Raw genomic sequence first — 27,107 nt, forward strand, 5'->3', positions numbered from 1 at the left:
CCAAGATATGGACTTGACCACCAAAACTTTACCTTGTTCACTGATACATGAAATGAGGTCGAGGTCAAGTGAAAACTGTCGGACAGGTATGAGGACCTTGCAAGGTATGCACATACCAAATATAGTTGTCCTATTACTCATTTCAGACAGAATTTACATTACAAAAAATCTCCAACCTTTTATTTTTTCAAATAGTCGCTGAACCATGGACATGTGACAGATGGAAACTTCATAACATAAGCCATCTATATACAAATTTTATGTCGCCTGCTAATCACAGAACATGTAAGAGTCACTTTGACACTACATGTCGTCAGCATCAAAAAAAACCAAAGCTTCAAAAATATGTCGAGAAACTTAATAATGCACAAATATGCATGGTTTATTTCAATATCAGTTCATTTTGGTTTTTTTGTAAACATTGACCCCTGCTGGTGGCAATATTTTTCAACAGACCGGAGAAAAACGAAGACCATTTGTTCAGGACATGTCATAGATCATGACTTTTTAAGTTTCAAGATTTTTGAAAATCGGAGGCTCACAATGACCCTGCATGTGTAGCCCTTTTGGCAATCCTTTTTTGGTCTAGATTTTCCACATATCTTAAGAGCTTTATAATATTCAAATATATGTATGGTTTAATTTGTTCACATATCAGCTACTTTGTACTTGAGAAATTGGAAAAATATGATTTCCCGTAGGGTTTCTATGTAAACTTTGAACCCTGGCTGTGGCCATTTTTCGTCAGACCAGAACAAAATAAGGATTTATGTAAAGTTTCAAAACATTTTGCCTAGTAGTTTCAGAGACAATCTTTGAAAATTGGCCAAACAGAATCTAAGATTTGCTCTAGCGGACATGTTTTTCATTGGACTAGAACAAAGTAGGGTCATTTGTTAAGGACCTTGCACTGACCATTCGTGCAAATTTTACTTAAAATCTGTCAAGAGGTTTCAGAGAATGAAAATGTGAAAACTTTATGACAAATGATGGTCATAACTTGATGGCAATTGGACTTTTACTTAGGTGAGCTAAAAAGTGTTTATGAAAATCTTCAAAATTTATTATAAATTTCCAAAAACATACATGTAAGAATGTGGGTTTTTGCACTTGGACCTATATATACACATAACACATACTTTAATAAAACATTTTAATGAAAATAAACCTGACAGTTATGTTCTCCATAAATTGCAAAACAAAAGTTCATAGTATTATGATAACATTAGATCTAAATATTTTATTTTCAACAACTCATCAGTTTCCCTAACTGTTATACATGTTTTACAAAATAATCAAACTCAGATGTCTGTGCAGTTTGAGTCAAACAACAATTTAACATATAATACACCCGAGTTTCTTGTTGTTCAAAACTATAACATAATAAAATGTTTGGCAGGGCACAGCTTGACACGACCGCAGAAGTGGAACCCTGAAAAGTGGGAGCAAATATGGACACAACATTCGAGTTTCATACAGCTCTGAATTTGGATTGTGATTAAAAAGTTGAAACTGCATAGGTTTCTGACACAGAATGAATGGGGTCTAAAAGCTGAAAAGTTTTAAATTGGACATTCACTTTTTATGGTCCATTTTCCAAAATTTAAATACATGGTTAGATTCAGCGTATCAAAGAACCACAAGAACTCAATTTTTGATGAAATCAAATAAAGTTCCAATTTTGGACCCTTTAGACCTTAATGTGGACCAATTTGATAACGGGGCCCAAATATCAAAAATCTAAATACATGGTTAGATTGAGCATGTCAAAGAACGAACCCCTTATATTCAATTTTGGTTGAAATCAAACAAAAGTTTAATTTGAACCCCTATTTGGACCAACTTGAAAACTGGGCCCATAATTAAAATTCATACATTTTCAGATTCAGCATATCAAACAACCCCAAGAATTATTTTTTTGTTAAAATCAAACTAAGTTTAATTTTGGACCCTTTGGATCTTACTGTAGACCAATTCGAAAACAGGACCAAAAATTCAGAATCCAAATACACGGTTAGAATCGACATATCAAAGAACCCAAATAATTCAATTTTTGATGAAATCAACAAACAAAAAAAGAGTTAAAATTTTACCCTTTTGGCCTCTTCCTCCTAAACTGTTAGGACCAAAACTCCAAATATCAATCCCAACCTTCCTTTTGTGGTAAAAAACCATGCGTTTAAATTTCATAGACTTTTATTTACTTATACTAAAGTTATTGTGTGAAAACCAAATGTCTATGGACAACGACAACATGATACCATTTGTATAAGAATTTATATGATCAATATATTTATACAGAAATATTCAAATTTGTATTTGTAACAACCTTTGCACCAGGCAAGACAAAAAATGAAGATGAAGTATGGATGAATATTAAAATTATAGGCTCCCATGAATGGTTCATGCCAGTCCAAAGCCTGGTGAGTTTGCAATTCCAAAAGTCATGTGTTTTCTGAATGTATTAAAATCTACTGAAACTGGAAGCTTCAACTCCATTGAGCATGTGTTTGCTTTTGGAAACAATCCTGAGTCATGAAGAAAAGTAATAGATGGTGATGGATCAAATCCTAATGGAGGTACACAGTCTGCTCCAGTTGCAAATGATAAAACATCACCTAAGGTAATTTCACCATCCTCATCTTCTGAAATAAGACAAATAAAAAAAAATTTATACAAAATGTTGACTTCAGTTGAGGTTTACTCATGTTTATACAAACCAGGTAAGTAATTGAATGACCAAAACCAACAGCCAAGCTGGTAGTAGATCAATCACAGGGAATGTCCATATAGTCATAATTATACAAAAATCAAAGAGGATAACTGATTCATTAAATGTTATGTAACAAAGTTGAACTTGAGTTGGCTATAAAAGCTAAACAACCTCACTCAATAAACTTTCATATTACTACATGAACAATATTTTTTATGCTTCACATCTCAATGAGGTCACAATATGAAATAAAACAAAGTCTGTCTTTACATGGTTTATTATATCACTGGTCCCTAATTTTTTTAAAGATAAAAACAATGACAAGAATGTGTCCAAAGTACAGGGATGCCCTACTCGCATTATCATTTTCCTTGTTCAATGGACTGTGAAATTGGTGAAGTTTCAAAGTTGAAGGCACATAATTTCAGTCAAATCAGCAGAGCAGAAAGAATGGTATACTTTTATCTGCAAATTTTTGAAAAAAAGTTGGGATGGACTGTGGACCAGTCAAAAACATCATTTCCTTCGCAACTTGGTTGCCTTCGGTATAATAACATGCATTGTGAGATACACCCAGTCCCCCATGCAACATTCAGAGCAAGTGATATTACGTGTGCACATCTTCATAAAATGTCCCTCTGTATTGCACTGACTGGATGCAAGGAGTTGCAGCTATAGTGATTTTTACTTTTACTTAACAAAATTTTAATTGCAATTATGACAGCATTGGCTGACCTAGAAGTCACGGCCACACAAGACTTTAAATCTCGCAATTTGAAGGGGTAAATTAATAAACTGCTTTGCTGAGCACAGCTGGATATGCTCTCAGAGGTCCAACCCTGAATAGTTGGGGCAAAAATGGACACAATATTAAAGCTTGATACCGGTCTAAAGGAGTAGGTCCAGTAAGGGCCGATTTTGGCCTCAAATTTCAGGTTCTTCTAACGAAAGATTTTAGACACTTTTTAAACACTGAAGTGTCTATTTCAATTGATTCAATTAGTTTATGTGACATATTTTAACTGATGTAGTCATTAAAAACGCTTCGATTCAAGCTAAAATATGAAAAATCTATCAAATATGCCAGGAAACGTCACTTTTCGGATGGTTTTTGTCAAAAATGAAAGTTGCCGCATCCGTGTTCATCCTCAACCTTTATATATGTTATGTATTATCATCAAATAGAACTTACATTTCAATATTATGAATGAACACGAATGCGGCCACTTTCATTTAAGATGGAAACCATCTAAAATCTAACCAAAATGCTAAAATTGTGAAGATTTCAGTAATTTAGCATGACTTCATGATGCTAGTTCCCGATATATGTGCATTGTATTGTCAAAAACAGTCCATATTTATGTAGCAGAAGCATTCTACTTTCCAATAAATAGCTAACAGATTACATTTTCAAAATTTTGTAAAACTGCTATATTTTGGGGCCAAAAAGGGGTCTTATTGAACCTACTCCTTTGGATTGTATAGAATATTTGACATAAAGGTTTCTGAATAAATGTAGTCAAAGAACTTGAAATCTGTTATAAAAATTGAATTTATATTCAATTAAAGATTTCTTGCTGTGCTGTTGCTCAATACTTAGTAAATCTGTTGTCAGACTATAAACAAATAAATTTCAATAATAACTCAATGTTAGATATCAAAAATTTAATAAAAAAAACCTATAGGGAGGTTATCTTTATAGATATAAATCAGACATCAAAGTTTAATAAAAACTAGAGGCTCTAAAGAGCCTGTGTCGCTCACCTTGGTCTATGTGAATATTAAACAAAGGACGCAGATGGATTCATGACAAAATTGCATTTTGGTGATGGTGATGTGTTTGTACATCTTACTTTACTGAACATTCTTGCTGCTTACAATTATCTCTATCTATAATGAACTTGGCCCAGTAGTTTCAGTGGAAAATGTTAGTAAAAGTTTACAAATTTTATGAAAATTGTTAAAAATTGACTATAAAGGACAGTAAGTCCTTAGGGGGTCAATTGACCATGTTGGTCATGTTGCCTTATTTCTAGGTCTTACTTAGCTGTACATTATTGCTGTTTACAGTTTATCTCTATCTATAATAATATTCAAGATTATAACAAAAAACGGCAAAATTTCCTTAAATGACCAATTCAGGGGCAGCAACCCAACAACCGGTTGTCCAATCCATCTGAAAATTTCAGGGCAGATAGATCTTGACCTGATTAACAATTTAATCTCTTCAGATTTGCTCTAAATGCTTTGGTTTTTGAGTTATAAGCCAAAAACTGCATTCTACCCCTATTTTCTATAACAATTCTTATTATCAATCCAATACTTTCTAAATACTACCTTTTGAACTTCTCCTCTCAAGTCACCATCTGCTATATCTTCAATATTCCTTTCTCCAGCTTGTCCCACTAACGCATTGTACATAGCTGGAGAAAGGAATTTTGGTGATGGTCCTCTGTGTACAATGGATAGGGAAAAGAATAATCCAACATCTCTGTACAGATTGTCTTCTAGGGCTACAATAAAACAAAACTAAATATTTTGCTGAAATGTGATAAAAGATTTAAGATATATTAAATTTAACATTTAGAGGCCTTAATAGACATGATAGATGTCAAAGAATAAATTTTACTATTCATAACTATATATTATCAATCCCTGATTCAGTGATATAATATATATCATGTTTGTTTTGTGTTTCACAGATCTTCCAGAAATCAGAAGCAAAATGAAGGAAAACAAGAATGTGTCCCTAATACATGGATGCACCATCTGCATTATAATTTTCTGTTTAGTGGACCGTGAAAATGGGGTAAAAACTCTAATTTGGCATTAACATTTGAAAGATAATATCATAAGGTACAAGTATACTAAGTTTCCTCAACTTCATCAAAAACTAACTCAACCAAAAACTTTAACCTGAAGCCGGACAGACAGACGAATGAACGGACAGACGGAAGAACAAACGAACGAACAGACCAGAAAACATAATGCCCATAAATGAGGCATAAAAATGGTCCTTCCCTTTAAAACTGTAACAAGTGTCTAGATCCCCAAAGTGTCCCCTATTGTAAATGGTGTGAGGTTATTGTGAGAGATGGGTCAAGATCCCTAATGCACCAGCTCTAGATGAGGAACCCCAAGTAATGTGTAAAAGAAATCTCTGTGTATTGATATTGGACATGTTTCTATTTTTTACAAATGATTGAGCTTAACCATTTGTGGTGATAAGGAAAGTAGAGGGAAATAGAATAAATGTGTAAAAGCTATGGAGCTATTAAAAGTTCAAAGAACTTATTGTGTTAAAACAGGGATTTTTGACCACAAGGAGCCGCATCACGAAAGAATACTCTGGGTTTGCTAATTTACAGAAAAAGTAATCTCACTTCGTACCCTGAAAATTTAACCACAAATAAGAAAATGTCTCAGCTTCAAAACGAGCCATCATATATATCCAAGTTAACGATATGGACTGAGCAACAGAAGAAAACGTTACCATTACGGCCTATGGAGAAACAATTGCAAACCTTGAACCAGATGATTGATAATTGAACATGACAAAATACCTCTCCATCCCTATAAAGTGGGAGACATAAAAATGTAACTGTATAGAGAATACATGAAATTCCTTTTTTAATCTTTCACCAAGATGAGACAATATAATCATCAGTGATATTGTTTGCCTTAAATTAGTGGAGAATAAAGGCTTTTTCCCCTGGAGAAGAATCCCAATTTGAACAAGAGTGCACACGCTGAAATGTCTCGCCTTCTTTACTAATCATTGATATTATGTTGATAGTCCTAAATATAAAGCTTTATTACAACTGTCACATAAACTTAACATTAACCAAGTAAACTAAACATTGACCAATGAACCATGAAAATGAGGTCAAGGTCAGATGAACCATGCTAGGCAGGCATGTACAGCTAACAATTCTTCCATACAACAAATAGAGTTGACCTATTGCTTATAGTTTAAGAAAAACAGACCAAATCACAAAAACTTAACACTGAGCAATGAACCTTGAAAATGAGGTCAAGGTCAAATAAAACCTGCGTGACTGCCAAATAGATCATAAAATATTTCCATACACCAAATATAGTTGAACTATTGCATATAGTATAAGAAAAACAGACCAAAACACAAAAACTTAACTATAACCACTGAACCATGAAAATGAGGTCAAGGTCAGATGACACCTGCCAGTTGGACATGTACACCTTACAGTCCTTCCATACACCAAATATACTAGACCTATTGCTTATAGTATCTGAGATATGGACTTGACCACCAAAACTTAACCTTGTTCATTGATCCATGAAATGAGGTCGAGGTCAAGTGAAAACTGTCTGACGGGCATGAGGACCTTGCAAGGTACGCACATACCAAATATAGTTGAACTATTGCACATAGTATTAGAAAAAAAGACCAAAACTCAAAAACTTAACTTTGACCACTGAACCATGAAAATGAGGTCAAGGTCAGATGACACCTGCCCGCTAGACATGTACACCTTACAATCATTCCATACACCAAATATAGTAGACCTATGGCATACAGTATAAGAAAAACAGACCAAAACACAAAAACTTAACTATAACCACTGAACCATGAAAATGAGGTCAAGGTCAGATGACACCTGCCAGTTGGACATGTACACCTTACAGTCCTTCCATACACCGAATATACTAGACCTATTGCTTATAGTATCTGAGATATGGACTTGACCACCAAAACTTAACCTTGTTCATTGATCCATTAAATGAGGTCGAGGTCAAGTGAAAACTGTCTGACGGGCATGAGGACCTTGCAAGGTACGCACATACCAAATATAGTTGAACTATTGCACATAGTATTAGAAAAAAAGACCAAAACTCAAAAACTTAAATTTGACCACTGAACCATGAAAATGAGGTCAAGGTCAAATGACACCTGCCCGCTAGACATGTACACCTTACAATCATTCCATACACCAAATGTAGTAGACCTATGGCATACAGTATAAGAAAAACAGACCAAAACACAAAAACTTAACTATAACCACTGAACCATGAAAATGAGGTCAAGGTCAGATGACACCTGCCAGTTGGACATGTACACCTTACAGTCCTTCCATACACCGAATATACTAGACCTATTGCTTATAGTATCTGAGATATGGACTTGACCACCAAAACTTAACCTTGTTCACTGATCCATGAAATGAGGTCGAGGTCAAGTGAAAACTGTCTGACGGGCATGAGGACCTTGCAAGGTACGCACATACCAAATATAGTTATCCTATTACTTATAATAAGAGAGAATCTAACATTACAAAAAATCTGAACTTTTTTTTCAAGTAGTCACTGAACCATGAAAATGAGGTCAAGGACATTTGACATGTGACTGACGGAAACTTCGTAACATGAGGCATCCATATACAAAGTATGAAGCATCCAGACCTTCCACCTTCTAAAATATAAAGCTTTTAAGAAGTTAGCTAACGCCGCCGCCGCCGGATCACTATCCCTATGTCGAGCTTTCTGCGACAAAAGTCGCAGGCTCGACAAAAAATAATGGCTTAAAATTTTTCCAAAAAGACAATTTTTTTCCCAAACAGTGCTGTCTCAGTAGAAATGAATGAAGTGCATGAATACAAACTGAAAAACACTCATTTAAACAATTTTCATGCCTAAAATGACTATACTTGCAGATTTGAGGGTCTATTTATGTATCATCACTGACAAAATGAGGTCTTATTTTAAAGCAGGGTTTGACATTGAAGTTTCAGTCAAATTCATGGTTAATTTAAATTTCCCAATTTGATGAAAATGACACATATTTTCCCAATAAAAAAGGGTAGAGGTAGTTTAGAAAAAAGCCAACAATATCACTGGAATCATACCTGATGTACTATAGGCCAAAATTCTTGTTTTCAGGACCTTCAAAAATGTGCAGGTATTGGATCTTTTTCATCAGCATTCTCAAGAACTCTCTTTTTGGTCCACCTTCATCTATGGCACCTTCTGCGATTCCTACATCGTCCGTAAACTTCACACTTATCTTGCTTTTAGCACAGAAGGATTTCCTTTTAATGGCACTCCGAGCACCATCTAAAACAAGGTTTCTGTTGATATTGAATTTCGTTATCTTCTCCAGGTCAACCTGTGACTGTAACTTTATTAATAACTCTGGCAAACTAATATCACTAAAATGAACAAAAAATAGTTGACACAACACAGGTTTCTGACACATAATGAATGTGGTCTAAGAACTTAAACTTAAAAACTTTAAATTTTAAATTGGACATTACCTATTATGGTCCAATATCTAAAATCAAAATACATGGTTAGATTCAGCATATCAAAGGACCCCAAGAATTCAATTTTTGAGGAAATCAAATAAAGTTCAATTTTGGACCCTTTAGACCTCAATGTGGACCAGTTTGATAACCGGGCCCAAACATCAAAAATCTAAATACATGGTTAGATTCAGCATATCAAAGGACCCCAAGAATTCAATTTTTGAGGAAATCAAATAAAGTTCAATTTTGGACCCTTTAGACCTCAATGTGGACCAGTTTGATAACCGGGCCCAAACATCAAAAATCTAAATACATGGTTAGATTAAGCATATATCAAAGAACCCCATATATACAATTTTTGTTGAAATCAAACAAAGATTTATTTTGGACCCCAATTTGGACCAACTTGAAAATTTGGCCTATAATCAAAAATCTAATACATGTTTAGGTTCAGCATATCAAAGAACCCCAGGGATTCAATTTTTGTTGATATCAAACAAAGTTAAATTTTGGACCACAATTTGGACCAACTTGAAAACTGGGCCCATAATAGAAAATCTAAGTACATTTTTAGATTCAGCATATCAAATAACCCCAAGGATTCATTTTTTGTTAAAATCAAACTTAGTTTAATTTTGGACCCGTTGGACCTTAATGTAGACCAATTTGAAAACGGGACCAAAAATTAAGAATCTACATACACAGTTAGATTCGGCATATCAAAGAACCCCAATTATTTAATTTTTGATGAAATCAAACAAAGTTTAATTTTGGACCCTTTGGACCCCTTATTCCTAAACTGTTGGGACCAAAACTCCCAAAGTCAATCCCAACCTTCCTTTTGTGGTCATAAACCTTGTGTTTAAATTTCATAGATTTCTATTTACTTATACTAAAGTTATTGTGCGAAAACCAAAATAAATGCTTATTTGGGCCCCTTTTTGGTCCCTAATTCCTAAACTGTTGGGACCTCAACTCCCAAAATCAATCCCAACCTTCCTTTTGTGGTCATAAACCTTGTGTTCAAATTTCATTGATTTCTATTTACTTAAACTAAAGTTATAGTGCGAAAATAAAAAAAATGCTTATTTGGGCCCTTTTTAGCCCCTAATTCCTAAACTGTTGGGACCAAAACTCCCAAAATCAATCCCAATTTTAGTGCAATTTAAGTATACATAAATAAACATGAAATCTTCAAATACGTACACATCCATTGGTATGGTTTTGTCACCTTCATCATCAGAGTCATCAACTGTTACTATTTCAGTTTCAAACAGCTGGACATATGACCTAAGTAATAAATAAATCTTGGTTTGATTAACCTATTGTACATTCTGTTTTCCTTTTTACTTAAATGCTATTTTTTATGTCTGTAATGTTTATATGAAGTTAAAGACATTTATGACACAACATATGTTGAAACCTCCAGGTTGGGTACTTGTCACCAATACGGATATTCAATTGAAAAAATACATGTAAAGTATGCTGGATTTTCGTATCATATCTTTGACAAAAATAAAAATAATCAACTATCACTAAGTTTGTCTTGTTCTTAATATTGTCTGAGGGTTCAACTGCAAAACACATGACTTTGCCTGGATGATAATCTACTATCTAGGATGCATGCAAATACAAGGTTAGATGATTCTACCATGTATAGTTATAACGCTTCACATACACAAATTTTTCTTACGATTGCTTACGAATCTCAAAACTTTACCAGATTCATAAAACTTTCACAAGCTGCTGATAGGGCTTTAAACCTTAACCAATCGATCAAACCTAAATCTTAAATCAAAATCAAATACATTTGCAAAGTACTGGAATATATCCCAAAACAATCAGAAATGTATATTCATATACATCAAGAAAGAGGGGGGTAGGAGGGGTCCTGATCCCGAAATCCCGGGCTTAAAAACACGAAATCCCGAGGTCCCGAATTTAAATAAAGTTAAATCCCGGATCCCGAAATTTGAAAAAAAGATTTCCCGGATCCCTATGTAGTAAATCCCGAAATCCCGAGCTTAAAAACACCCGATCCCGGAGTCCCAATAAAGGTCCTATCCCCCTCAAGAAAGTATTTATATTTATTCCTAAACTTGTGGCCAACCAATTATAAACTATACTCAATCATTTGTAATTGATTCATAAAGCAATCGTATTCAATTACACACAAAAGACTTTTCACCATTCTTTAAGAATAGTGTTTGTGTTGTTACATTAAGTTAACAATGCTTTACAAATGACTAAGACTGGATGGCGAGCTATTTACGAATGAAGTTATCTAAAAACAATCAGCCATTTGTTGAAAATTATTTGACATGTCAAATCAGGGATCAGCAGAATGTATAAGAGTTGTTTTAAGAGTTAAATTCCAATGCTTGCTGTGAATGACAAAAAAGTTGTAGATTTGTGAGCATTTATAAGAAAAAAATTCTGTATGTGAATTGGTATTAATACTAAGAAAGATGTGAACTTGGAAGTAAACTTAAATGTAAGTCAGTCAAGTAAAAAATATAGGTTACAGTGATTCATTATATCAAGAAATTGTGTCCAGATTATCTACAAATAAAATACCTGTAAGTTGAAGGACATGCTGGAGCATCATTACCAGTAGATGACCGCAAGCTTAATCGAGATCTACGCTCTCTACGTTCTAAGCACGATGGATGAAATGTTATCTATAAAACAGGGTAATCCGTCTTAAAATTAAACAATTTCAAATTGTAAAACAATTGCAGAGTATTCTTGGTCAGCACATATAGCATTTCAACTTATCATACATGCATGTTATTTTAATTCATTTTGATTTTTTAACAAATGTATACTGCTTGTCATCTAAATCAGGTTTCACTTTCTAAGACCTGCTGCTCACTATTTACAGATTCAGTTAATACTGCCATTTTTCTGAAATGAAATCTCCCTAGGCACTTTTGTTTTCTTTTTGACATTTCTTTAATAATAGTTTCGGCAGGCATTGAAATATCTGAATTGTCCATTACTAAAGATTACAGAAACTCAGTTCAGAACTGATACTGGTAGATTTAAATCAAAATTGATCACCTGTGGCGTAAACAGCTATTTAGAACAAGAGATTGAAATAAATTTGGGGCCTTTCTTTTAATGCAATAACAAATTTTCAGTGCGGCATTTGTCATGTTGGATGTAAAATGCAAATTTTGCAATAGTGCCTCCTAGAACATGTAGAATACTCTGGAACTAGTTTAATCAAAGTCCATTGAAATATATTAAATCCAGAGTGCTCACAAGGATGAAACAAACTGAAAATTTTGAAGTTCTGTTTGCCCATGACAATCAATCTATGATCTTAAAAAAGCAATCACATTTGAGGTCATGATATGTAATGAGTTTGTTAAAAAGATGCATGACACACATTTCATAATAAAACCTTTTCACATCCATTCTAATGGAATAGCTAAGTTACATGTAAATACTAACTGTCGGTGTGCCTGTATCTTCCCGATCACCTTCCGGATCACCTTCCACTATATCTTGACTTTGCACAGTTTTGGTGATGTCTGTTTGTGGTTTCTACAATATTCATAAAACTATATTATCCTAGTTCAATAAATTCCTTCAGGATTATTATCCTACAGGAGTGTGTCAAAAATACACACCAGAAACATACACTTCAAAATACTGAAGTAATATTTAGCACTAAATTCATAGAATACTGCAAATAATAATTTATTAGTTTAAACATATTTATTTATACTGGATTGGGAAACAAGTTTTTCATCTTATATTAATCCCTTTCCACTTTGCAGGTGCTAGTGCTGCTTGTAGCGGCATTACCCTGCTCTTTTTTTCGAAATCTACAAGGGTGTCCTTTACATGCAAGAGATATGACTCTCTCTTAACACTAATTTAATTTATTGCATACAACATGTACAAAGAGCTGTTCGGGAAGTAGTTTCATTGTGTACACTTAAAACTTATAGCACATCATGGAATGCTGTTTGCAATTGGATTTACATTAAACATTAACACTGTCATTGAAGCAAATGCTATTTTTTCTTTCCCTTTCCTAGACATCCCCCCCTCATAATTTTAATGCAAAGGTGTCATTTTTCTTCTGAAAAGTGTTAATATGGTAAATGTCACAACCATAAACAAACTAAAAAATCATTTTTAATAAAATGCTCCGCAGGGCGCAGCTTGATACGACTGCAGAGGTCGAACCCTGAACAGTTGGGGCAAGTATGGACACAACATTCAAGCTTGATACAGCTCTGAATTTGGATTGTGATTAAATATTTGACACAGCATAGGTTTCTGACACAGAATGAATGTGGTCTAAGAACTTAAAAATTTTAAATTGGACATTCACCTATTATGGTCCAATATCCAAAATCTAAATACATGGTTAGATTCAGCATATCAAAGAACCCCAAGAATTCAATTTTTGATGAAATCAAACAAAGTTTAATTTTGGACCCTTTTGACCTCAATGTGGACAAAGTTGATAACGGGGCCCAAAAATCAAAAATCTAAATACATGGTTAGATTCAGCATATCAAAGAACCCCATATATTCAATTTTTGTTGAAATCAAACAAAGTTTAATTTTGGACCCCGATTTGGACCAACTTGAAAACTGGGCCCATAATCAAAAATCTAAATACATGTTTAGATTCAGCATATCAAAGAACCCTAAAAATTCAATTTTTGTTAAAATCAAACTAAGTTTAATTTTGGACCCTTTGGACCTTAATGTCAGTCAGGGGTACTACTTGTACAAGTAATTTTTATTTACTTGAAGAAGTAAATAAAATATACTTATACAAGTTAATTATATTGTTTGAATAATCTCCCCTTAATTTTCTAAAAAATTTACTTGTATAAGTAAATTTTTTTTACAATCCCACAAAAATTCTCAAGTTTTGAGATGTAAAATCATGCCTTTAACAATTTTTCTCAGGTTAGCTCATAATTTTTAATAAGAGTTCAATGTTTCATCTCATTAATTCAACACAGAAACTGATTGAGCAAAGATCTTAAGTATTTGCGCAAGGCCTTCAAAAATTGCTCCTTGGGGGCTTGTAAATGAGCAGTGTTCTAAAGATAAAAGACAAATGAGATTTTCATTGTCCATGAAATTACACTTAAATGAATAGTAAAGACATCTGCAAAGGACAGACAATTCAAAATTCTGTTAGAGCAAAGAAGTTCTAAGAATTCAAGAAAAGAAGATAGGATGACTTTTTTACTTGTATAAGTAAAAAAATCTGAATGCCTAAGGGACATAACTAGGCCAAAAAATAATTTACTTATACAAGTAAATAAAATACACTTGTATAAGTATCCTACAAATTTACTTATATAAGTATATTATAATTACTTCTTCAAGTAAATAAAAATTACTTGTACAAGTAGTACCCCTGACTGAATGTAGACCAATTTGAAAACGGAAACAAAAATTAAGAATCTAAATACACGGTTAGACTCGGCATATCAAAGAACCCCAATAATTCAATTTTTGATGAAATCAAACAAAGTTAAATTTTGGACCCTTTGGACCTCAATGTGGACCAATTTAAAAATAGGGCCCAAAATCCAAAAACTTAATACACGGTTAGATTCAGCATATTAAAGAACCCCAAGAATTCAAGAATAAAACCCCATTGAAATTGATCAAGAAATAAGCAATTTATACGAAGTATCTTCTTCTGCACAATACTGTGCAATTGAATATTTCTTGCTATTGCGCAATACTGTACAATTGACAATTTCTTGCTATTGCGCAATATTGTGCTATTGGATATTTCTTGCTAATGCGCAATACTGTGCAATTGAAGATTTCTTGCTATTGCGCAATACTGTGCAATTGAAGATTTCTTGTTATTGTGCAATACTGTGCAATTGAAAATTTCTTGCTATTGCACAATACTTATTATATAATAATTTACACATCCTGTTTGGTGTGTATCTCCTACCATATCATTATTATTTGCTTTTAAATATTAATCAGAAATAACCAACTTAAAATGAAAAATTTTAAAAGAAAAAAAAAAGAAAAAAAAAAATCCCCCCTCCCAAATTTTTTGAACCCCCTTATGATTCATCACCCCCAAACTCAATACCAGCCTTCCCTTTGTGGTATGGTACCTTGCAGTACAATTTCAGAGAGATCCATACACTTGAACACAAGTTATTGTCTGGAAACTAGAAAAATGCTTATTTTTGGCCCCTTATTCCTAAACGTTTCGGGCAATTACCCCCAAACTCAATTCCAGCTTTCCCTTTGTGATATGGAACCTTGTAGTACAATTTCAGAAATATCCAAACACTTACACACAAGTTATTGTCATGAAACTAGAAAAATGCTTGTTTTTTGCCCCTTTTTTGGCCCCTAATTCCTAAAATTTTGAGGCAATTACCCCCAAAATCAATTACAGCCTTCCCTTTGTGATATGGAACCTTGTGGTACAATGTCAGAGAGATCCATACACTTACACACAAGTTATTGTCTGGAAGTTACAAAAATGCTTATTTTTGGCCCCTTTTTGGCCCCTAATTCCTTAACTGTTGGTACCATAACCCCCAAAATCAATCCAAACCTTCCTTACGTGGTATTGAACCATATGGTAAAATTTCATGGAGATCCATTCGCTTAAACTAAAGTTAGAGTGCGAAAACCAATGTGTCTTCGGACGACGATGACGACGCCAACGTCATACCAATATACGACCAAAAATTTTAATTTTTGCGGTCGTATAAAAATGCATGAATTTAGCTAACAAAGTGTGGTCATGAAAATGAACGTCAGCGAGTCGATCGATCTATATAAAAAAAAAATTGTTGTAGGGGCAAAAGATATAAAATTTATTTCATGAAAAGCTTAACGTTAACATCATCATGATGATCCATTTATCTGAATGTGTCACAAGATTGCTATTTAGTGTTACATGCACAATTGTTAATTACAAACTAGACTGTACTGTCTTCAAGGGAACCTGTATGTCGCCTGCATTTTATTCATAGCATTGCACACATTATTTATGTCCACAGTCCACTATGTGTAATTTCAAAGTTTTTGATAAACAGGATGTAGTTGAGTGACAGCAATGAAAAACAATTCTAAAGGATAAAGCATAGAGATGCAAAATATCAAATGTCTGTACTGCATGTAGTTGTAGAGAAAACTGCAATGAAATTTTGCATACATATTTGACGAGCATGCCTTAAATATCAAAGTTTTTGGTATTAAATAGGAAGTACATAAGCAAAGCCATGAAAATGCTTTACGCGTCATAGTACTTCGAGATAAAGCATTCTCCAAAATATTAAGTCTGCTGCATGTAGTTGATAAGAAAACTGCAATGAAAATGTGTGACAACATTGCGGTGCATATGCGGCAAAGGTCTTGGAAAGATGGATTTTGTCAAAGTGACCCCTATATAAAACACAGGCGACATAAAAATATATTATATGTATCAGTATATACATGAAGTGCACTTGGATAAGAATATTAATCTATAGGTACATAGAGTGAGTATGATAGTATTACCAAGCATTTCATACCTGTTGTGTGTCGAGTACGAATACAATTTTCTGCCACTGTACAAATATTGTTTTTATCCTGTATTTATAAAATGTACAAATTATTTTTTCATACCAACAGAATAACAGAAAGACATTCTTAAAAAAATGATTCCATATGAACACATCATATAGGAAAGCATGAATCATGTAAAATTAAAATGGGTCAAAGACAGAAAGGGCCAGTTTTTGTTAAACAAGAAGAAGAGCTACAAACCTCACTCTGAAATCACATCTCATTGATGTGAGAGCCCATACAGAAGCTGCATACCAAATATGAAGAGCCTGTGATTTTTAGTTCCTGAGATAAATATTAAAAATACAGTATTTCCCTGCGACCAACATTCACATATTATAATTAAGCTGATTTTTCAACTCGCAAAATCCAGCCAAAAATCATTAATCTAACTTGAAGGTAAAAGACCATCATCCTACATGTAGCAAGAGCAGAAACATCACCTTCATGTGATCTATCCACATGCAAAATAATAAAAGCCTATCACAAATTTTAGGTACATGCTAGACATGATTTTGTTTTGAGTGGCAGCTGACGACTGATTACTATAGTGTGACCACCACTAAGAAACATTGTTTTATTTATTGTCGATTAAAACTACATGTGTAATATCCTGTGTTCTATGGTTTTGAGCTCTAAAAAGTTATGATGCTGCATAATTACCTGTAAAGAGTGTGTCTTGCCGAATACTGGAAGTTCCTCGTCTGTCATGTCTGTGTCATCTAATTTGTTTTGATCCATCATGTCCATATCATTTTCGAACTAAAAATGAATTCATACTTGTAAAACAACTATCAATATTTTTGCAGTAAGATACTATATCACTAATTAGAAAACTTTTTATGTGTGTTAACGAACATTGCAAAAAATCTGCACCCATCCCCCCTAAAAGAAGAACATTACATTAAATTATATTTCTTTCCTTTAAATGGATATTGCAACTCCCTCAAGACTCATTATACAGTTTGATGTTATTAATTCTTTAATAAATATTTTGCGGCCCATATTTTGTCATACAACTAAAAGTAGGTGTTTTACTGTTTACTTTCTCAGGTAACATTTAACTTTGTGATCAATGCTTATGTGTAGTTGTCCTTCATGTATAGTTATACAATATTAAACTGTATTTGTCATATAACAGTCAGGGGTACTACTTAAACAAGTGATTTCATTATCACCTATTTCAGTGATTTTTTAAATTCAGTTATCACCTATTTAAGTGATTTTGGTGCTTCCTTTGATCTTCAAATGCTAATTTCATTGATTTTCCATATTTTCACAAACTTTTCTATAATTTTCCTATATAGATCAATTATCCCTTTATCTTTGGATATCAATTTCACTAGTGCGCTTGGCCAGTAAGTTAGTGCGCTAAAGCTTTTAAAAGTACCCTTGGGAATTGTTCTGTAATCAAATATTCATTAACTACTCTTACTATCAGACAAAGGTCAACAATATTAGGTAACCTGATTGGTTTTCTTTATAGTTAGAATGACTTATTTCAAGGTTATGTCCTGATCTACAAATTATTCCAGTTTTTGCATATTTAAATAAACTGTAAAAACTGACAGGCTTATCAAGCAAAAGACAATTTCTGCATGTACATAGTTGTCTTTTCAATTGAATTCTTGTCTTTTTACCAATAAAAAAATCAAGCTTATGGGAAAAATATCAAAAAAATGTTATAAACACTTATTGAAGTGATTACATTTTAACTTCTCAAATTACTTGTTTCAGTGATTTTAAAAAGTCTGTGCGAAAATTTTTAATATTTCACAGACAAAATCACAAAAAGAAGTGATTCTGAAATCACTTGTTTAAGTAGTACCCCTGACTGTATAAGTAACATTATACTTTTAACATAAACAAAAATAACAACAACAATAAAATAACTGAGTGGAACACACACATATCTATATATACACAAGTAAAACTAACTAAGAGTTCCCTGTCCTCAGTTCTTAAAAGACTGTTGTTAAAAACATAATAAAGGAACCTGTTTTTTCTGACACTTGGTTTATATTTGACGGATTTAGTAGGACTACTAGTTTTTCAGTATCAGATAGATTTGGAAACATAGGATTATCTATTGCCATGTCATTAAAAGGTTTTATACGTAAAGCATTATTAATTTGACAGTGGAGGAGAAAGTGATTTTCATCTTCTAAGGTTTTACAAGTTGGACACGACGTAACGTTCTATTGTTTTGAGGTATGTTTAGATTATCTGCCCTTCAATGATCAAATTATGGTAACTAATTCTAACTTTTTGTAAATAAACGTCTAGTTTGTTTCAAAAATTTGGATGAAGATAAAATTTTTGGTCTTGTTTGACTTTAATATTTTTGAATGAAAGAAAAAGTTTGTTATTTTCATTTAAACTGTTCATGTTATTTTCCAGTAATTCTGAATTAAAGTTGCATGTAATATTCTTAATCAAAGTCTGTAGTTTTTCACTTGTTCCATATTTTGACAGGACACTATTTTTTGTATATCAATATTCATTTCTTGTGTTGAATCTACCAGAATTTTTCTAATTCCATTTTTTTGGAAAATATTGTACAATGAATGATAAAATACAATGTACACACCTCAGGGCCCTCGACGAGAACATATAGCTTCCCTTGACCAATCAGAGCCTTCAGCCCTATTCCATCAAATTTGAATGTTGATGGTTCATTTGGTTTGGATAATTTTTTATGGGAGCACGATAAAAAATTGATCTTGGTGGGATCTTTGTCAGTACTGTCAAATATGTCAAGTAGTTTGTTTTTAATAGTGTCCTCTGTATCCTCCGAACTTATGTTAATTAATCCTTCTTCTAGGATAATATCTGCACACAGAATGCCTGGCAATTTTATATTTCCAATAAAAACAACTTTATATGACTTTTCAAATAACTTCTTCTTCTTCTTCATTTGTTGTCTGATGTCTTTTCTGGAGGCAGCTCCCTGTATTGGTGAGAAATGTGTCCTTGGGTGTGAAGTGGCTTTTGACGACTTAAACACAGAAGCAATCTGCTGAGCCCATCCACTTGTACTTGGCCTGTTGCCAATGATATCTCTTGCTTGTCCTATATTAAGTAAATATTATTATAGTAAAATTAAAAAGATAAAATTAAAGCAGTTGGCGATTATCATGACAAAATTTTAAACTAAACAATTATTTGGAAAGATATTACTTCAGGTAAATGTATCACAACTTAAAGACACGGTATCATACCATAATTTTTCAACACATTTTTTGGCGGTCATGTACTCGTCTAAAAGTACTGAAGTTAATTAGGTATCAAAAATCCTTTCACCCTTTTTATCATCTGTTTCACCCCTTATTTTCCAAAACAGTATTGGGTAGAAAGCTCAAAATCACTCACAGTCATAGTATAGTACTCAGATATCTTATTTTCAAAGTTCCTAAAGAACAATCAACTAATACTTTTAAATCATTCGATAGTATTGCAAAAACAATTCAGAGAATTTGCTCAAAAGATATAGGTTTAAAAAGAGCCTGTTCGAGACATAATTCATTGAACTTTTTTTTCATCAATCTGCAACAAAAGTGGGCAACTGATCTTTGCCAAGCTATTAGGTTTTTTGTTGAGTTTCATCAATACAAAGAGCTCAGCACCTGTACATGCTGTAGTTTTGTTGTACAAAAAAATAATTGATTTTTCTACCAACCATGAATGTACATACCAGCACGTTCTGCTGTTGTTACAACAATATATCTTCTTGTTCCCCAACCTCCATCTGGAGAAGAAAACCCTCTTGTATCAGCTGCAACGGCTTTCAACACCCCTCCTACATGGTACCTCAAACCCACTGCTGAAGGAAACTGTGATTTGAGTGTCTCCCTCTCCAAAACATCTTCTTTAAGTGGCAATAAGACCTCAGCATCATAACAAAGTTCACTATGTGAAACCTTTATATGACCTGACATCATATAAACCTAAAAACAGAAATATGGAAACCAATTATTGATCAGAGTCTGAATCGTTCACCTAAAATATCATGACAATTGCCACCAAATATTTGAAATTTGGGAACACAACTGGACTATTTTAACTCACTTGTGCATATAATTCTGGTTTCCATTGGCATTGATTTTGAATATTTTTTCTAATACATGTATATCCCTATCCTCTCCTCTCTATTTATATTTCACAGGCACTTGGGTTCCCAGCCAGATATACAGGGAAGTAAGAATAGTCCATTTTTATAAAAATTAGCAACCATGGGCCTGTGTTACAATGTATCTGAGTGCCCAAGAAACCCATAATGGCATTTATAACAAGAAGTAATTGTAACAAGATGCTGTTACGAAGTCTCCCAAACAAAGCTCCCTTAATTTGCAATTCCTATGGTCACAAATTCATTTGATTTGTTTTATTGTCCCATACAAGAACATATATATGGTCTAGGGACAAAGATCTTGATCGTTTACAATTTATCAAACATGAGGGGGTGGGGGTGACCCTTACGGACTGCACCTATATTTCATTTGAATTGCGTTGTTATCCCATGCGATATGCAAGAATATGGTTAAGGGGTGGGGATCTTGACCATTTACAATTTATCAAACATAAGGGGATGGGGGTGCTCCCCATAGACATCCCCTACATGTAATATTTCGTTTTATTTGTTTTATTGTCACATACAAGAATAAATGGTTTACCGTTTAGGGTGGGGATCTCAACCATTTAAAATATGTTCAAACATGATGGGGTAGGGGTGACCCCGATGGACTCTCCCTATTTTTCATTTGATGTGTTTGTCCCATACAAGAATATATATGATATAGGGGTGGGGATCTTGACCGTTTACAAGTTTGCAAACTAGAGGGGGTGGGAATGACACACACCCCCAACTTCCCTTTAATTTCATTTGTTTAACTGTCCCAAACTAAAGTATATATGGTTTAGGGGTGGGGATCTGAACCATTTACAAGATAATAGCACATTCTCAAATTGAAGGGGGTGGAGTGACCCAGGGACTCACCTTTAGTTTTATTATCCTGTGATCATTTTTGAAGACTATGTGTCTTTCACTTGCTGTTTTCAAGTTATAGATATAGGAAGTCATGTTGTGTGAATGCCAAAGAGACAACTCTCAATCCAAATAACAATTTATAAAAGTAAATAACCAGTATAATAATACTAATTATAGGTCAATGTACGGCCTTCAACATTATAGTCATTTAAAATTAAAAAAAAAATAAAAACCCATAGGGTTCTGTAGTAAAACTGTCCCTTCCTTATGCCTCCCCAAAATACCCCTTAATAAACCCCGATACTGCATGCACAAACGAAAGGTTGATGGCTCCCCTAATCATATTAATTAGTCTAACATTTTATGAACCCTAAGTATATCTGACAAGCAGTTTTGGAGAACAAGTTTATTTTTCAAAACGTATCGGAAGAAAAAGAAAAATAATAATAAAAGTAATATGAACAGAGCAACAAGAGTGCACACACTGAAATGTCTCGCCTTCTTTACTAATCATTTATATTATGTTGATAGTCCTAAATATAAAGCTTTATTACAACTGTCACATAAACTTAACATTAACCAAGTAAACTAAACATTGACCAATGAACCATGAAAATGAGGTCAAGGTCTGATGAACCATGCTAGGCAGGCATTTACAGCTAACAATTCTTCCATACAACAAATATAGTTGACCTATTGTTTATAGTTTAAGAAAAACAGACCAAAACACAAAAACTTAACACTGAGCAATGAACCTTGAAAATGAGGTCAAGGTCAAATAAAACCTGCCTGACTGACATATAGATCATAAAATATTTCCATACACCAAATATAGTTGAACTATTGCATATAGTATTAGAAAAAAAGACCAAAACTCAAAAACTTAACTTTGACCACTGATCCATGAAAATGAGGTCAAGGTCAGATGACACCTGCCAGCCAGACATGTACACCTTACAATCATTCCATACACCAAATATAGTAGACCTATTGCATACAGTATAAGAAAAACAGACCAAAACACCAAAACTTAACACTGAACAATGAACCTTGAAAATGAGGTCAAGGATAAATAAAACCTGTGTGACTGACATATAGATCATAAAATATTTCCATACACCAAATATAGTTGAACTATTGCATATAGTATTAGAAAAAAAGACCAAAACTCAAAAACTTAACTTTGACCACTGAACCATGAAAATGAGGTCAAGGTCAGATGACACCTGCCAGCTAGACATGTACACCTTACAATCATTCCATACACCATTTATAGTTGACCTATTGCATATAGTATTAGAAAAAAAGACCAAAACTCAAAAACTTAACTTTGACCACTGAACCATGAAAATGAGGTCAAGGTCAGATGACACCTACCAGTTGGACATGTACACCTTACAATCATTCCATATACCAAATATAGTAGACCTAATGCTTATAGTATCTGATATATGGACTTGACCATGAAAACTTAACCTGGTTCACTGATCCATGAAATGAGGTCGAGGTCAAATGAAAATTGTCTGACGGGCATGAGGACCTTGCAAGGTACGCACTTACTAAATATAGTTATCCTATTACTCATAATAAGAAAGAAATTAACATTACAAAAAATGTTGACTTTTTTTTCAAGTAGTCACTGAACCATGAAAATGAGGTCAAGGACATTGGACATATGACAGACGGAAACTTCGTAACATAAGGCATCTATATACAAAGTATGAAGCATCCAGGTCTTTTAGCTTCTAAAATATAAAGCTTTTAAGAAGTTAGCTAACGCCGCCGCCGCCGGATCACTATCCCTATGTCGAGCTTTCTGCGACAAAAGTCGCAGGCTCGACAAAAACAATTAGTTTGGGAGACTAAATAATAAGAACAGTCTTTGCAACATTCCTGTGGAGTGCAGTGTGTTGAACCTTCTATCAGTAGATACATTTTGTACATTGAAGGACCAATATGGATACACTTTTAGTATTTGACATATTGCAGAGAATGGTGGGTTGACTCAGTCCCACAAAGCATATTTGACACACAAAAAAGGTTTGGATAATCTATAAATATGCTTGGATATATAATCTATTGATAACCTGATCGACTACTTTTCAAATTGACAAAAGACTTCAGACCAGAAATAGAGTCAAACTCCTACCTGAAGATCTATTCAAAAAGTGTTTGTTTGTGCAACCCGACTTGATTAAATAGTCATAATGAATTTAATTCATTGAAATGTAACATGCTATCATAGATACTTAATTTCCCATTCATTGTGTCACAAAAAAGGGTTAAAATGGAATCAACTTGGAGACAATTTGACTGAACAGAATGGAGTGTGAGCCATACGTGTTCATTTTTATCAATGGAGATCACTAAAACTTGTTATAGAGCCAAGGGATATTTGTGTTTTAAATATACAAAATCTAGAGCACTTGCAAGTAAGAAATTGATATTTTCAGTCATATAAAAGACCATAACTCTTACTCTATATATATGACAAATCTGGCTGACACTCAAGCCTGTCTATGAATTAATGGATATTAAGCTGCATGCTTTTAAATTTCATGAATCAATCAACAAACAAATTGTAGAATCCTTATATAAGTGAATTAAGAGCTGTGATATAAGTACATGATAAGCCCATTGCCCCTTTAGCTTGTCTTTATGCTTTAAATGATTTTTTTTTACATTAATTAAGCGGTTAGATTTCTCATTTAAATTGTTTGACAGCTGTCAATAGGGATCTTACATCAATAGATATAAACAATTCACCAAAGTTTCATGAAAGTTGGTGAAAGTGTTTTAGGGTTATTATTGTTCCACCCTTTTTTAAGTATAAAAGTTCATTACTGGAAAACGTATAATCTGAAATTTATAAAAATTGGAAGGTACCTTAAGCATCTTAAGCCAACAGATATAACATGTATACACAATTCACCAAAATTTTGTGAAAGTGTTTATGAGTGATTGTCCGGAAACTGGAAAATTCCACCTTTTTTAGGCATAAAAATTCATGACACAGAAACATAAACTGTGAAATTTTAAAAAAATCGAAAAAGTCACATATACAGTATGTCAATAGATATAAACAATTCACCAAAGTTACAGACAACGGTATACAATAAAATGTCCGGTATTAGACAGGCGTATAAAAATGACACTTTTCTGTCAAACAAAGAGCCATAAATCCTGTTCTTGGGCTTATGCATTTTAAGCAAAAGTATCCATACCGAGGTGCCATAAAGAGAGAAAATCAATGGATGGAGAACAAAACAACAAGATGGTGACACATTCAACATACAATTTGGAATATTTACTTGTATATTAAAGGACTAATTCCCCCTCCCCTTCCCCATTTTCCTAATGTAAATATAAATTTAATCCATTCAAAAAATAAAACAAGTGAAACTACAAGCTACTGCTCACTGATGATACCCCCGCCGCAAGTGGATAATATTAATAGTGTAAAAATATGCAAGTGTTCGGTAAACAGGAAGTTGTTGAGTGATGAATCTGAAAACACATCACACAGTATAGCTGACTTATATAAACCCTGAAACCAAATTTCAGAAATCCTTGTATTGAAGTTCCTGAAAAAATGTGAAGAAAACTTTCAACTTGGCTATCATGTTTAAAATCATACAAGTGTTAGGTAAACAGGAAGTTGTTGAGTGATGAATCTGAAAACACATCACACGGTATAGCTGACTTATCATGCTTATACATGTTATATAAACCCTGAAATCAAATTTCAGAAATCATTGTATTGTAGTTCCTGAAAAAATGTGATGAAAATTTTCAACTTGGCTATCATGTGTAAAATCATACAAGTGTTCGGTAAACAGGAAGTTGTTGAGTGATGAATCTGAAAACACATCACACGGTATAGCTGACTTATCATGCTTATACATGTTATATAAACCCTGAAACCAAATTTCAGAAATCATTGTATTGTAGTTCCTGAAAAAATGTGATGAAAATTTTCAACTTGGCTATCATGTGTAAAATCATACAAGTGTTCGGTAAACAGGAAGTTGTTGAGTGATGAATCTGAAAACACATCACACGGTATAGCTGAATTACATAAACCCTGAAACCAAATTTCAGAAATCATTGTATTGTAGTTCCTGAGTAAAAATGCAAAAATATTCATGGGACGGACTGATGGAAAGATGGATGGACAGACAGAGTTAAAACAGTATACCCCCCCCCCTTTTTTTAAAGCGGGGTATAATCCTAGTCAGTGCTAACAAGTTGGAAACGACAAATTTTCAATCATATAAAGGGCAATTTCTCCTTGAAATAAAAGTGAATCTGGCTGAAATTCGAAATTGTCCTATGAGAGGCTATGAATATATATATAGCTCTCATTATGTGTATAAATATGAACAAAATATGCTGACAAATAAAAGTTCTAGAGAGCTAAGAATTCCTGAAGAAAAATATGTTTTGAAATATGCAAAGACATATAGTAATTATTAACCACAGTGGGATGTGGAAAAAAAATCTACTTCAGGGATTCAGAGATGGGAACTAGAACACATTCCAATTTTTCCATAAACGGCCATTGTGGTGCATATTTCGGCACTTTTTTACATTGGTTATTAGATGTACCGCAACTCTTTCCAACAAGTGTTTCCATCTGATGAACCTGCTGTCAATTTCCAGTTCTGGTTTACGGATTTTTTATAAACAAAGCGAGTACTTTGTGGCAAATAAACCAAGATTTCTATAGAAAATCCACAGCCTTCAATACAGAGATTTTTGTTATAAAATTTCAAACATAGATTACTCACTTGCTTTTCTAAAATGTGCTTGTGTTTATTAATTGTTTACAAAAAAATATAAGCAACCTGTAAATTCCCAAACATCTGGTGCTGAGCCAGTCAAGTGCACCCTAAAAGGTGTACTTAATTTGAGCTAAATTCTTATTTGTTTTAACCATTATTATAACTAAAGTAATAAACTTGTTTTGAGAAAATTTCAATGCTCGCAATAATCCTATATCTATCAGTCATTAAATTGCCTTATTTGAGGGAACAAGGATAAATAGAAAAGGCTGTGGATGTTCTAGTCTAAATAATATTATGACGTCTGGCAAGGCTATTTTGGTCGCAGGAAGGCGTCCAAGAAAAAAATCAAAATAGCCTTGCCAGACGTCATAATTATTTGGACTATGGATTTTCTATAAACTTTCCATATGTTTAGTATTGAATCAACACAAGGGTACATAATCCTAACAGTAACACTAACAGTAACAGCCTGCAATGCCGGACTCGCATGAACGCAAGATTTAGTTAGTGGGGCGACGCGTTTTTTTAATTCTTGGTCATGCATTCGTGTTGAGAAAGAAAGGGGGGAATGCAAACAGTTACACAAAGCGTTACCTTCTCATATATCTATCAACAGCTAATCAAACGTACAACTTCAACATGTGAGTCAAGCAGGGGCTGCCATTTTCGACTATATCGACCAATCACAAACGTTGTTGCAAATTTGACCTTGTGACGTCAAACAATTTCCCATAATGCAATTATTGCATATAAATAAAAAT

At 33.5% G+C, this 27,107-nt stretch overlaps 2 protein-coding genes across 3 annotated transcripts in view; both read right to left on the reverse strand.

Annotated features, from left to right (window-relative positions):
- The window catches only part of LOC127725860 (high-affinity choline transporter 1-like), a 92,998-nt gene that overhangs the window by 38,761 nt on the left and 27,130 nt on the right, over positions 1-27,107 (reverse strand). The window lies entirely within an intron of this gene.
- LOC127725863 (uncharacterized) lies at positions 1,140-27,103 on the reverse strand. Of its 2 annotated transcripts, none has more exons than XM_052233199.1 (10): positions 26,941-27,103; positions 20,267-20,519; positions 19,163-19,644; positions 17,236-17,334; positions 12,454-12,546; positions 11,572-11,675; positions 10,201-10,284; positions 8,596-8,898; positions 5,051-5,226; positions 1,140-2,645 (listed from the first exon to the last, which is right to left on the reverse strand). In XM_052233199.1, the coding sequence occupies exons 2-8, from the start codon at positions 20,511-20,513 to the stop codon at positions 8,604-8,606; spliced, it is 1,404 nt and encodes a 467-aa protein (XP_052089159.1). In that variant the 5' UTR covers positions 20,514-20,519; positions 26,941-27,103; the 3' UTR covers positions 1,140-2,645; positions 5,051-5,226; positions 8,596-8,603. The 2 variants fall into 2 exon arrangements, with proteins under 2 accessions (XP_052089159.1, XP_052089160.1); XM_052233200.1 differs by having other exon boundaries at positions 26,977-27,077.

This window comes from Mytilus californianus, unplaced genomic scaffold, assembly GCF_021869535.1.
Source record: "Mytilus californianus isolate M0D057914Y unplaced genomic scaffold, xbMytCali1.0.p SCAF_15, whole genome shotgun sequence".
In the NCBI taxonomy this organism is placed as follows: Eukaryota; Metazoa; Mollusca; class Bivalvia; order Mytilida; family Mytilidae; genus Mytilus; species Mytilus californianus.

Coding starts and splice junctions, on each gene's coding strand:
- LOC127725863 (XM_052233199.1), bottom strand. CDS start 20,513: ATGATGTCAGGTCATATAAAGGTTTCACATAGTGAACTTTGTTATGAT. Junction 17,335..19,162: donor TTCTCGTCGAGGGCCCTGAG/GTGTGTACATTG, acceptor ATTCATTTTTAG/TTCGAAAATGATATGGACAT. Junction 11,676..12,453: donor AAGATACAGGCACACCGACA/GTTAGTATTTAC, acceptor CCTGTTTTATAG/ATAACATTTCATCCATCGTG.